Below are 14,251 nucleotides of genomic sequence, written 5' to 3' on the forward strand. Positions count from 1 at the left end.
CCCAGAAGATTGGCTCCTGCGGGAATGTCACAGCCAGGATGAGAAGCTCCCACCATCATTTCACACATCCATGTATGGAAACGGGGCAGAAACACACGATAAAAGGCAACTGAAGAAGGCAAGACTTACTGTTTGACTTGGCCAACCATAGAAACCCTGGCAGATTCAAGATTCCGTATCTGTCCGCTCTTTACGCTAGAGAAAGAGAAAAGGAAACAGCCATTAGATGGGGGTTAGTTACTGCCAGGGTGGATAAAAATCAATTTATTTATTTTTTTATTTTTTATTTTTTTGGATTTAAATTGGATTTTTTTGGATTTAAATTGGATTTTAAAAATAAAATGTGTTTGGAGGGGAAATCTTTCTAAAGATAGTTTTCTATTTAAGTTACATTATAGTCCAAAGGCTATTCTTCAGGAAATAAGGATTTCTTTTAAGTTTTTCATGTGCGTTAAAACCCAGTCTAAGGTTAGTTTGTTTTTAAATAAAAATTTAACGACATCATTTAATAAACATGGATACATATGCTATAATGTTATTGTTTTAGTTACTGTATTTTTCGCTCTATAAGACACACTTTTTCCCCTCCAAAAATTAAGGGGAAATGTGTGTACAGTGGTGCCTCCAAGACGAAAATAATCCGTTCCGCGAGTCTCTTCGTCTAGCGGTTTTTTCGTCTTGCGAAGCATCCCTATTAGCGGATTAGCGGATTAGCGCTATTAGCGGCTTAGCAGCTATTAGCGGCTTAGTGGCTTAGAAAAAGGGGGGGGAAGGGAAAAAACTCGCAAGACTCGCAAGACGTTTTCGTCTTGCGAAGCAAGCCCATAGGGAAATTCGTCTTGCGAAGCGCCTCGAAAAACGGAAAACCCTTTCGTCTAGCGGGTTTTTCGTCTTGCGAGGCATTCGTCTTGCGGGGCACCACTGTATGTCTTATGAAGCGAATGCAGGCTCCATGGCCTCAGCGATAGCAACGCGAAGCCTCCGAAGTGCAGGGGGAGGGCACTGCCCACTGCGCTCCGGAAGCTTTGGGTTCCTTTCGCTGAAGCCTGGAGAGCGAGAGGGGTCGGTGCGCCCCCAACTCAAGAGGATGGGAAACTCAAGTTGACAGAATATGCAGAACTTAACATATAGAATATGCAAACTTAACATATAGAATAAGAGAACAAGAACATACGTTTAAAGAAGACTGGAAAACATTTATTGAATACCTGGAAAATAATTTTATGCAGCTGAAAACGCTGGCAGCATTAAGACAAATTCATCATCATTTTTGATGGATGTAAAAGTGGAAAACTGATTTGAATGCTTATAGTAAAATACTCAGGGGTGTAGGATATGTAAAATGAACCATGGAAAGAGAAGAAGGGAAGTTAAAGTTTGTAAAATGTTTACTTGAAATTGTAAAATAGGAAATTTAATTTAAAAATTATATATAGAGAGAGAGAGAAAAAATTGCTTTCCTAGTAGAGGAGACTGTAAATGACTGTGATGGGCTGCGTAAGATGCCCAAAGTTTCCCCTTTACCTCCATTCGATGGCGTTCTCCAGAGATTTGAATGTCTTTGGGCGACTCCGAAGGAAATTCTGCATGCTGTTGAGGGCATCCATGGCTGTGCCTATGAACAAGAAGGAAAAATCTGGCATGAAGCAAACCAGTGTTTTACAGAAGAGATGATATCCAAACCTACATAACTGTGACTGGGATGAAATCAACGGTGCTGATTCATAGTCCCCCTATCCTTATACAGTGGTGCCTCGCAAGACAAAATTAATTCGTTCCGCAAGTTTTTTCTTCTTGCGGGTTTTTCGTCTTGCGAAAAGGCAAGACGGTTTCCCATAGGAATGCATTGAAAATCAATCAATGTGTTCCTATGGAGACCGTCCGGGGACAGAGGGGAAGCGCCACACGCCTTCCCCTCTGTCCCCGGACCCGTTTTAAAGCAAGGGGCAGCGGGGAGAAGATTGCTTCTCCCCGTTGCCGCCCCTTGGTTCAAAAGGGGTCCGGGGACAGAGGGGAAGGCACGCGCGCCTTCCCCTCTGTCCCCGGAGATTGCGGGGCAGGCAACGGGGAGAAGCGATCTTCTCCCTGCCGCCCCTTGCTTCAAAAGAGGTCCGGGGACAGCGGGGAAGACGCGCTGCGCTTCCCCGCTTTCCCCGGAGCTTGCGGGGCAAGCTTCGTTTTGCGAAGCAAGCCCATAGGGAAATGCGTCTTGCGAAACGGCTAAGAAAACGAAAAACTCCTTCGTCTAGCTATGTACCCCCATAGCAGTTTTTCTTTTTGAATCATTAGGTCTAGAAACTTACTTGCTTTTTTAAAAAAAAAAGGTTTCTAGACCTCATGATTTAAAAAGAAAAACTGCTGAAGTCCCAACTAAAGAAGAATGGCAACTTAAGCCAACGGAATATGCACAGCTTTGCAGACCTAACATATAGAATAAGAGAACAAGCAGAACATACGACTAAAGAAGATTGGAAAACGTTTATTGAATATATGGGGGGAAACTGTGCACTTGGAAACAACGGCAGCATTAAGATAAATTCAACAGTGTAACAAGTTTTGATGGATGTACAGTGGTACCTCAGGTTAAGTACTTAATTTGTTCTAGAGGTCCATTCTTAACCTGAAACTGTTCTTAACCTGAAGCACCACTTTAGCTAATGGAGCCTCCCGCTGCTGCTGCACTGCCGAAGCACAATTTCTGTTCTCATCCTGAAGCAAAGTTCTTAACCCCCAAAAAGCTGAACAATTCTGGGTGCACTACTCCCCCCTTAAAAAAGCTTGACAACTATGGGCAATCCTCCCACCAAAAAAGTTCGACAATGGGTAGATCACTGCCAGTTTTATTATACTGGGCGCAGATCATAGTCTCAAAAGAGTTGGATGTGCCCGGTGTACGTAAAATATGCAGGGGTTTAAAGGTAAAAGTAAAGGTACCCCTGCCCGTACGGGCCAGTCTTGACAGACTCTAGGGTTGTGCGCTCATCTCACTCTACAGGCCAGGAGCCAGCGCTGTCCGCAGACACTTCCGGGTCACGTGGCCAGCGTGACAAGCTGCATCTGGCGAGCCAGCACAGCACATGGAAACGCCATTTACCTTCCCGCTGGTAAGCGGTCCCTATTTATCTACTTGCACCCGGGGGTGCTTTCGAACTGCTAGGTTGGCAGGCGCTGGGACCGAACGACGGGAGCGCACCCCGCTGCGGGGATTCGAACCGCCGACCATACGATCGGCAAGTCCTAGGCGCTGAGGTTTTACCCACAGCGCCACCCGCGTCCCATGCAGGGGTTTACGATATGCAAATTGAACCATGGAAAGAGAAGAAGGGAAGTCATTGACATTTGAAGATTGTTTAATGGCTATTTTAAATTGTCAAACAGAAAACTTAATAAAAATAATACACAAAAAGAAAAACTGCTATGGGCATGCCTGGAGGTTTGCTTTAGTGGAAAGAAAAGAGAATGGCTGGCGGTTGGTGTTTTCGCAGAAGGCCAGCCTATATAGAGGCAAATGCTGGCCTAGTATATTCCGCAGTGAGACTAATAATAATATTAATAAATTTTATTTATACCCCGCCCTCCCCAGCCAGAGCCGGGCTCAGGGCGGCTGACACCAATAAAATCACGGTAAAAACATAATAGGGGGGAAAGGGGGGGATATTAAAATACAGGTTAAATTGCCATTTAAAATGCAGCCTCATTTTAAAATAGCCGATAAACTTCCGGGTTAGCGCGAACGGCTAATGGCGGATTCCCTCCGAGCTCCAGAGGGAATCGGCTCCGCTGAAGACGGGTCTTGCCGTGCCGGCGACACGGGGACCCTCAGAAACGGCAGGCGCGGAAGCCTGCGGACTTGGTGACTCGGTGGGCACCTTAAGCGCCCTCCCCGACCCACGAAGAGCCTTTTTAAAGGCTACGGAGAGGGTACGGAGAGTGGCGTGGTGCTGAGAGTAGACCGCTACTTCAGTGGAGCGATGCCGCGAGCCATGGCCGGAGAGCGCTGACTTTCTTCCCAAAATTCGGATTGGATAACAAAGGACCCGTGAGTAGTGGAATTTGGACTTTAAAAAATTTTTACCTTCTGAATTCGGCACGATCGGGGGAGGTGTTAAAGGGAAGTCCGCACCCCCTCTACTTACAGACGATTTAAAGCAAGGAATGGAGAATTAAGGCGGAATGAATACTGTTTTGATGATTTAAAAATTTTTCACAAATTTGATAGAAGAAGTTTTTGTGCTGGAGAGAAAGGGAGGAACTTTGGAACTTTGTGTGTAATCCCCCCCCAAAACCCGGGAGTGTCCTGTTTGTGTGCCGGAGGAAAAAGTGAAAGGAGTTTGACAGCTGTCAAAGGAGCTGTCAAACGGGTGGACAAAGTAAAGAATTTTGTTATTTAATAACTCTCTGAATTAAAGGTGATACATTTGAACTGAGGTGATTGGAAACAAAGTAGTGATAACAACAAAGTAACAGATTGTTGGAAAAGGACTACCAAGTAACTGAAAGCCCCCTAGGGGGAATTAGTGACATTACAATGGCTGCAGAGGGAAAATTACTGGCGGAGATAGAAAAAATGTTTTTTCTCGTGGGAATCCTGCAAGAGCAGAGTATGGCTTTGAGCAAAGTATTTATGACCTTGAATTCTAAAACAAACAACTCTGCTGAATGCACAAAGGAGATGTCTGATAAAAAACCTGCAGCTGAGCAGGAAGAGATGCTCTTGGAATTGACAGAGAGGAAAGAAGGAGTGCAGACACTACAAGTGGAAAATATCAATCAGGAATCTACACTGTTAGAGTACGAGCAAGAAGACCTTTGGATTACAAACCTGCGAAAGATGAGAAAGAAGAAGAGGGAAGTCCCTGGAGTACTTGGAATATTAAAACTAAAAAGAATAAAGCAACATGATTGGGACTTTCCTCTTGAGTATGGAAAAGTAGATGATCCTTCGCAGCAACCACTTTTAAACATTCTGGATGAAAGAAAATATGATGTGACTCTGACTGAACTCCTTCGGGGTCTTAGGACCAACAAAGAGGACTACCAATATAGTTGGCAGAGAGGGACTGACAGAGAATCAGACGCCTCGGACGTGAGGAATCCGGGCTAAGAACTATTTTTTGTTTGTTTTTTGGACATTTGTTTGGGAAGGGACAGAAACCGGGGCAGGGGGGGGAGAGAGAATAGAACTATAAAATGTTATGATTTGCTTATTTGGTTAATGTGACCTATAATTAATATAACAAAGGGAAAAATTTGTGGAAGGGAAGTTAGATCGACCTTAAAAAAAAAGAAATTAATGATTATAAGAGAATCGGATAAGTTGACTATAGATAAACAAAAAGAATTAAATTTTAAAAGTAATATTAATATGTTTAAGAGGTTAGGTAAGAACTTGCTGAATTAATTATTGGGACTGGGATGTAAGAAGAGGGGGTGGGGGGAAGTCAATGAAAGAGGGTAAAGAAAATTAGGGCATGAAATTGTATTTGTTTGTTTTTGTCTTTGTGTGTGTGTGTCTGTTGTTATAAAATGTAAAAACCCAATAAAAATTATTAAAAAAAAAAAAGATAAATCAATAGCCACATTTTAAAATAGCCGATAAATCAAGACCATAAGGGAAGGGAAACATGGCTGAGAAAGAGGAAAGGAACGAGGGAACAAGCGCCAAGTGACGCCAACTCTTACCTTCCACTACGTCAATCATGCAGAGGCCCAGCAAACTGGGCACCAGGTTGGACGCTGCCGTGTGCACGGCGATAGCCCCGCCCATGCTGTGGCCAATCAGCATGATGGGCGGGGCGAGGTCCCCGTACATGGCTTCCACCACGCTTCCGACGTCCCTGCAAAAAAGAAAGACATAAGCTGGTTGCTCCTTCCTTGCACACAGGATAATGCTTGGAATCACAGAATTGTCGAAGCAGAAGGGACCCTGAGGGCCATCTAGTCCAACCCGCTGCAATGCAGGGATCTTTCGCCCAAGGCGTCCCTCGAACCCGCAACCCTGAGATTAAGAGTCTCCTGCTCAAGCCCCTGAGCGATCCCTTATTTACTTGTATGGGCCCAGGTTTAAGCCTTTGCGTCTCCCGGTGTCTGAAACTCTGGGGAGCGACTGCCAGTCAGTGTTGGATATACAGAACTAGATTGGCCAATGGTTTGCTTTTGTATAAGTTAGCTCCCTATCTTCCAGTGTGAGGGCAGAGGACCATGCATGTCACCTTGAGCTCCTGGGAGCTAGGAGCCACTGTTTCAGCTCAACTGGTTGCAGCAAGGCACTGGCAATGCCAAGGTTGTGGGTTTGATTCCCATATGGGCCACCTGCATATTCCTGCATTGCAGGGGGTTGGACTAGATGATTGATTCATGATTGATTCATTCCTATAAATTAGCATACAAATACAATGGTCCCTTGGTTCTCAAATGCCTTGGTTCCCAAACACCGAAAATCCGGAAGTGTTCCGGTTTTCAAACTTTTTCAGAAGCCGAACGTCCGATGCGGCTGTCGGCGATTGTTTCCTGCACCAATCAGAAGCTGCACCTTGGTTTTTGAACATTTCGAAAGTCAAACAGACTTCCGGAATGGATTAGGTTTGGCGCTTTTGTTTTTGCTATTTATTTTGCGTTTTTGTTTTTGACGTTTTTTTCGGTTCATTTGTTTTAGTGACTGTGTGGAGCCCAGTTCAGCTACTGATTGATTGTGTGACTGCGGAAATGGATAAAAGCCCCCCGTCCAAACAACGACTATCATCAGTGCAGGTAAGGGAAAAAATAATTTTAAGTACTGTTTTATTTATTTTATTTTAGGACTTCCGGGTCGGCGCCATCGCCGAATGGCGGACTCCCTCCGAGCTCCGGAGGGAGCCTGCACGGCAGGGGCTGGGTCCTACCGCACCGGCGATGCGGGGACCCTTAAAAACCACGGCCACGGGGGCCGTGGACATGGAGACTCGGCTGACACCGTTAGCGCCCTCCCGACTCGTGAAGGAGCCTTTTTAAAGGCTACGGATCGGGTGCCGGGGAGAAGCGTGGTGTTTTGAGTCCTCTGCTATCCCTGCCGTGCGAAGCCGCATGCCATTCGGCGGAGAGCGCTGGCTTCTTCCTTTGAAAATTCGGACCTAAAAGAACAACCTGTAAGTAATTGGAACTTGGACTAAAAAGAGGGACAAAAATTTTAAAAATTTCGGAGCGAGCGGGGGAGGCGCAAAAAAGGAAGTCAGCCACCCCCTCCATTGTAGAAGGGTCAAAGCAAAGGATCTGATAACTAAGATCGGAGTAACATCATTTTGGCAAGTTTTTAACCTCACGAGTGAAGAATATGAGATTGAGCTGGAGGAGGAAAGTAGAATTCGGACTTAAAAACAACCCCCCCTGGAACCCCGGGAGCGATCGATGACGGAGCTTGGAGAGGAGAAAGGCAAGTTTTGACAGCTGTCAAAGAGCTGTCAAAGCGGAAAATAAGATAGAGACTATGTTACAAGGACTTTGCTGGTTATATTTGTTATAAATTGGATACAAATTGTTTTAAATAAGGATTACAAAGTTACTAGGGCTAATGGATGCGATCTGGAAGAGAACTCAGTTTTTGCAATCCACCTAGAGGAGCCGAGGGATATTACAAGTTTTAGCTGGAAATTGGAACTGAACTGTTTATCTCCTGGGAAACTGCAGAAATGGAACATTATTATGACTACAGAGGCTACTACACCGAAGAAGACAATGGAATCATCTGTTGTGGAATGAAAGGAACTTGACGTAATGTTTTGTTTCTGAATAACAAGCCTCTGTAAAGGAACTAACTTTTGGAATTAGGACATTTGTGCAGGAAAACAGGGACAGAAAGAAATAGAAAGAGGAGTGTGATCAATAAGAACAACAAAATAACAAGAATTGGACCAAGTCAAAAGTGGGGACATTTGGGACATCCAGATTTGACAAGCTTAAGGATTATAATTTGGAGTTTTTCACTCCTGGATATAAAAATCTGGATGGAAAAAATGGGCCTCTCTTTAAGACAGAATCCTTCCATGATTGGACATTCGAAACTAAAGAGGACTGGCAAAGGACTATGATTTAGAGAGACGTGGAAATATCGGACATTGAGGAACATTGGGAACGCAACCGGGAAAAGGGGGGGTGGGAAATGTGGAATCCTTAAAGGCGTAAACTATGTTTTATTTAGGCTATATACATCTACATGGTATTCTAAAGTGGGGAACTCGTGGTGGGAATAAACCGATTTTAGGGGAATGGAAAATAATGTTTTTTAAAAAAAAAAAAATGGGTTAAGGATAACAAGTTTGAACTGAGGAGAAGAACTTGTTGAGATCATTTGAGAGATTTGGAATACAAGGGGGGGAGGGAAGGGGAAGTCCTGAAAGGATGTAATTGGAAAAAGATTTGAAATTGGATGTTTTATTAATTTGTAATTAATTGGAAAACTTTAATAAATATTATTAAAAAAAAAAAAAATATTTATTTTATTTTATAGTACAGAACATTGATTACTGCTTTCATTTTATGGATCAACGGTCTTGTTAGATAGCAAAATTCAAGTTAAATTGCTGTTTTAGGGGTTGTTTTTAAAAGTCCAGAATGGATTAATCCGTTTTGCATTACTTTCTATGGGGAAGCGCGCCTTGGTTTTGGAACGCTTTGGTTTTGGAATGGACTTCTGGAACAGATTAAGTTTGAGAACCAAGGTACCACTGAACAGAAAACTACCATTTTAGGCAGGACCGAGGCACAGCACTGAACCCAGAAGTGACCCAGAAATGTCATAAAGACATCACTGAAACGACACTAAAAGGCCGAATGGGGTGTTTGCCACCTTTTTAAAACGGATTTCCGATTTCATGCAAATGTGCAATGACATGGAACACAACCCCTTGTGCATATGGGGAGGTGCCTGTAAATCAGGAAATACTAGATAAGTGCAAACATCCTCTCCCGTTCCATTTTTTGGAATAAGTTGGCAAAAGCACCATTACCTCCCTATAAACCTGTACCACGTTGGATTTAAGATACTGCATTTGTCTTTTACGCAAAACCCGCTTTGCCCTTGGAAAACAGATGCCTAGATTTAGTCCAGAAAGATGCTCAGACGAAAGGTATCATTTTTTATTTTTTTTTAAGCGAGTTAGCAACAGCCGTTTGTCAAAATCTCTCGCTCCAGGCCGCTATCAGGGGAAAGTCTTTGCAGAAGGGATCTCTCCAAGACCCCAGTGCTGACGCACAAACATCGCAAACTGCAGTGTTGGGCAGAGCTGCTGCCTTAAGACCAAAACAGAGCAAGTGGCTGTTGGTGGCTTCACAGATGGCCGCCCTGCAAGGAGCCAAATGTCCCTGCCAGCGTGAAAGAATCTGACTCCTTCGCAAGGCAGCTATCTGGAGACTCAAGAAAATAAATTTGCAGGATGGGTAGAGGACTGAATTTCAAAGAGTCTGGCCCAAGAACGGTTGGGCTACAGCTGAGGACCAGGTAAGGTAAAAGGTAAAGGAACCCTGGACGATTAAGCCCAGTCCAAGGAGACTATGGGGTTGCGGCTCTCATCTTGCTTTCGGGCCGAGGGAGCTGGTGTTTGTCCACAGACAGCTTTCCGGGTCATGTGGCAAGCAGGACTAAACCGCTTCTGGTGCAACGGGACACCGTGACGGAAACCAGAGCGCACAGAAACGCTGTTTACCTTCCCGCCGGAGCGGTACCTATTTATCTACTTGCACTGGCGTGCTTGGACCCCTGACCATTAGATCCAGTCGTGGCCGACTCTGGGGTTGTGGCGCTCTTCTTGCTTTATTGGCAGAGGGAGCTGGCGTACAGCTTCCAGGTCATGAGGCCAGCATGACTAAGCCGCTTCTGGCGAACCAGAGCAGCGCACAGAAACACTGTTTACCTTCCTGCCGAAGCGGTACCTATTTATCTACTTGCACTGGCGTGCTTTCAAACTGCTAGGCAGACAGCCAAATGCCCAGAACCAAGACACCTTTTAGCATGGAGAGAGTTTTATCGCTTTGACGGATGCTTAAGGGCCAGTCTCAGGTCTTCCAACTTCACTCTTAAGTCCTCATCAAAATCAAGGGCACCTCGGAATGGGTTTTGTTTATACGGCTACGAAAACCAAGCACAACAAGGTTAGATTACGGAACAACCTACTTGGACATCGTCTCCGCAGAGAGGTCTTCTGGGTTCCTAACTTTCGTCTCACCTGCAAAGGAAAGCGGATTTCTTTTACTTGATCCGTTTGACAAAAAACATATGCTGCTTTATTCTAACAAAGCCTCGAAGTACGACTCTCGATATGACATTTTGGTTCCTGAAATTCATCATCACCATCATTTCATTTCTATGCCGCCTTTCCCTAATTGAAACGATGCTCAAGGCGGCTTACAACATGACAAGATTGACATAATTACAAACATAACCGAAGTCATAAACAATAAATAAAGCACACAACCAAATGGAAACCATTTCCACGTGAATCATAAGATCTAAAACTAAAGATACAACAATAATATCAATAACAGCAACAAGCTCTCTCAACCTCCGGTGAACAAATACACCAGACGAAGAATCTGTTCAACAGTCTCAGCTTTTGTAGCTGGAGTCAGTCCGTACTCCCAGGTCAGATGGGAAAGGGCCAGCAAGGCCGGGGTGAGGGTCTTGCAGGGCTCCCAGCCAAGGTGGTCTCATTTAAAACAACACAGACAGAAATCAAAAACAATTTAAAAGAGGAGCCCTGTTATAAGAATTTTAAGGTCTTAGATATATAATAAATGTTCATAAATGTACCAAGCAAACACGTACATAAATATACAGGGTGCCTCGCAAGACGAAATTAATTCGTTCCGCGAGTTTTTTCGTCTTGCGATTTTTTCGTCTTGCGAAGCACAGACTTTGGAAAAGCTTCAAAAATCACCAAAGTCTTCAAAAACCTCAAAAAAGGCTACCACACCGCGTGCTATGAGTTGCTCCTCGAAGTGAATGCACGGTTTTAAGAAAAAGGAAACAAACTTGCAAGACAAAGGAAACAAACTTGCAAGACGTTTTCGTCTTGCGAAGCAAGCCCATAGGGAAATCCGTCTTGCGAAGCAACTCAAAAAACGAAAAACTCTTTCGTTTTGCGAGTTTTTCGTCTTTCGAGGCATTCGTCTTGCGAGGTACCACTGTATAAACCACATGTCTGAAGCAGCACAGGAAGACAGTTCTGAAACCATTTTGACTCCCAAGCTGACCAAATGTTTCTCTGCAAGGAGGGAGGAGGTGAAAAAACCTTCCTTGTTACAGGAATTGGGTAATCACCATTTCAAAGGAATGGCCAGACTACCAGGAAAGGCAATCAGATAACCTGGCGGACAGGAAAAACAACAACATTCAAATTTCTGTTGTAGAGCGCCTTTTCTGTGATGTAGGTATGATGTTTCTGTGGGGGGGGGTTGGGTTACATCCCTTTCTGTGATGTATGTATGATGTATGCTGGGGTGGTCTTGAGCTCCAGGGCAGGGAATTTAAAATGTCTATATAAGGCCTTGCGCGCCATTGTTCTGGGTTCCTCCTCCCTGCGGCGTGTAGTGAGTGAGGACCCTGTTGCAACAGATCAATAAAGATCAGGCTTACTAGCTGCTTTGCTTCTCAATATTCTCTGGTTGGTCTCTGTTAGTCCCTCCTACCAATAGGGATCCTACGTAAGGACTCTATACGGGCTCTTGGATACCCCATAAGGGGAAAAGGGCAGATTTTGTTTACAACAGCAGCAGCAGCAGTCCTTAAGAGCCTGTCAGGCCCCGCTCCAAGCCAGGTGGAGAGAGGCAAGGGCCGGGCCCTTCAGGCCCTCAGCAGTCCGTCCTCACAATTCATTCTGATTGTGCAGATAAAATACAATGGACAGAATTCTGCAGGATGTGTTGCTAGTGTGTGAAAACAGCCAAGATCCAAAGACCCCCAGGCATGCAGCTCCAGGTGGGAGAGACATCAGGTGCCATCCTGGTACCCGGGGCATCTTCATTTGGTCACAAAATGCCCTTGGCAAATTTTGAACACTGTTCAGAAGCATTGCTGCCCCCAAACTGTGGAGGCAGAGCATAGCTAGCATGGCTTGTAGCCCTCAATAGCTCTCCCTTCCTCCATAAATTTGCCTAATCCTCTTTTAAAGCCATCTAGTTTGGTGGTCAGCATCTTAAAAAGCAGAGACATCACCTTGCCAACAAAGGCCCGTCTAGTTATAGCTCTGGTTTTCCCAATAGTGATGTATGGAAGTGAGAGCTGGACCATAAAGAAGGCTGATCACGGAAGAATGGATGCTTTTGAATTCTGGTGCTGGAGGAGATTCTTGAGAGTCCCATGGACTGCAAGAAGATCAAACCAATCCATTCTGAAGGAAATCAGCCCTGAGTGCTCACTGGAAGGACAGATCCTGAAGCTGAGACTCCAATACTTTGGCCATCTCATGAGAAGAGAAGACTCCCTGGAAAAGACCCTCATGTTGGGAAAGATGGAGGGCACAAGGAGAAGGGGACGACAGAGGACGAGATGGTGGGACAGCGTTCTCGAAGCTACCAGCATGAGTTTGACCAAAATGCGGGAGGCAGTAGAAGACAGGAGGGCCTGGCGTGCTCTGGTCCAGGGGGTCACGAAGAGTCAGGCACGACTAAACAACTAAACAACAACAACAGCTTGGTGGTCATCCCTGTGTTATAAGAATTTTTATGTCTTATAAATATATAATAAATGTTCATAAATGTACCAAGCGAACACATATAAATATATAAGCCACATGTCTGAAACCCATAGGAAAAGTCCTAAAGCCATTTTGACTCTTTCAGTCATCTTAAATATTTCTCTACAAGGTCAAAGCAAATGTAGAAACCTCCCCATTATCTCTGTCCTCACAAATCCTGCCTTAAGGGCACATTTAAGGTGTGAATAGGGTAAGCCTGTGACCTGGCTCAGGAATTAAGTATTATCGTTACCAAAGAATGGCCAGGCTCCCCAGGTAATCCAGTCAAGTGACCATTAACAGGTAACCTGGCAAACAGGGTAAAAACAACGCACTCAGATTTCTGTTGTAGACCAGAATGTAGGTATGATGTTTCTGGGGGTGGTCTTAGACTCCAGGGCGGGCAATTTAAAATGTCTATATAAGGGCGGGCACACCTATGTTCTGGGTCCTCCTCCTGCATGTGGGGGAGCACCCTGTTGCAACAGCTTTTAATAAAGATCAGGCTTAACTAGCTGCCTTACTTTTTGCTAGAATTCTGGTCTGTCATTTTACTAGCTGGTAAGGGCTGCCTTGCCGTGGTGAAGGGGCTTAAAGAACTCAGAGAAGCTATGAACTATGCCGAGCAGGGCATCCAAGATGGACAGGTCATAGTGGAGAGTTTTGACCAAACGTGATCCACCTGGAGGAGGAACTGGCAAGCCACTCCAGTATCCCTGCCAAGAAAACTCCACGGACAAGGGCTGCAAGAGGATCAAACATATCCATTCTTAAGGAAATCAGCCCTGAGTACTCACTGGAAGGACAGATCCTGAAGCTGAGGCTCCAATACTTTGGCCACCTCATGAGAAGAGAAGAATCCCTGGAAAAGACCCTGATGCTGGGAAAGATGGAGGGCACAAGGAGAAGGGGACGACAGAGGACGAGATGGTGGGACAGTGTTCTCGAAGCTACCAGCATGAGTTTGACCAAAGACAGGAGGGCCTGGCGTGCTCTGGTCCAGGGGGTCACAAAGAGTCAGACACGACTAAATGACTAAACAACAAGAAGAAGGGCTTTCAATTGTGCTCTGCCAGAGGCCCGGAGAAGGACCCCTTTTAACTCTTATTACACCTGCCTCCTATGGGAGTTCCACAATTTAAATAGGAGCTAACTTTATTTACTTTATTAACTTTATTTATGTGTGTGGTTTTTTTTTTTAAAAAAGCACCTCAAAGTGGTGCACAAGAGGGCAGGCTGATCTGAACCTTCCCATTTAGGAAAGCCTTTGACCAACTGAGCTGTTGCTGAGACCTGCTGCCTGCATTTTGCAATGTTAATGTGTACTTGTTTTATTGAATTGTTGTGTGCATAAAAAAAAAGACTTCCTGTGTCTTGGCAATCGCAAGAGCCTTTTGGGCGAACGGCAGAGTAAAACGTTTTTGGAATAAAATAATTTAACCACGCTAGGTGGGGCTAGATGGCTCGATATAATCTTTTAATGAATCCTTCGGAGAGAACTGCCATTTATATTTAAAGTCAGGGAGTAGAGGGGGTGGTTGGCTGTG

The 14,251-nt window shown here is 44.7% G+C and overlaps 1 protein-coding gene across 1 annotated transcript in view; it reads right to left on the reverse strand.

Moving 5' to 3' along the window:
• PPME1 (protein phosphatase methylesterase 1) overlaps window positions 1-14,251 on the reverse strand; it is a 40,806-nt gene that overhangs the window by 13,564 nt on the left and 12,991 nt on the right. Inside the window, exons 5-8 of the mRNA XM_081860595.1 lie at window positions 10,145-10,196; window positions 5,683-5,837; window positions 1,525-1,615; window positions 130-195 (exon numbers count right to left, since the gene is read on the reverse strand). Coding sequence (XP_081716721.1) covers window positions 130-195; window positions 1,525-1,615; window positions 5,683-5,837; window positions 10,145-10,196 — 364 coding nt within the window. The remainder of the gene's footprint in view (window positions 1-129; window positions 196-1,524; window positions 1,616-5,682; window positions 5,838-10,144; window positions 10,197-14,251) is intronic.

The sequence above is a fragment of the Podarcis erhardii genome (assembly GCF_964252035.2).
Source record: "Podarcis erhardii genome assembly, chromosome: 4".
NCBI classification, from domain to species: Eukaryota; Metazoa; Chordata; class Lepidosauria; order Squamata; family Lacertidae; genus Podarcis; species Podarcis erhardii.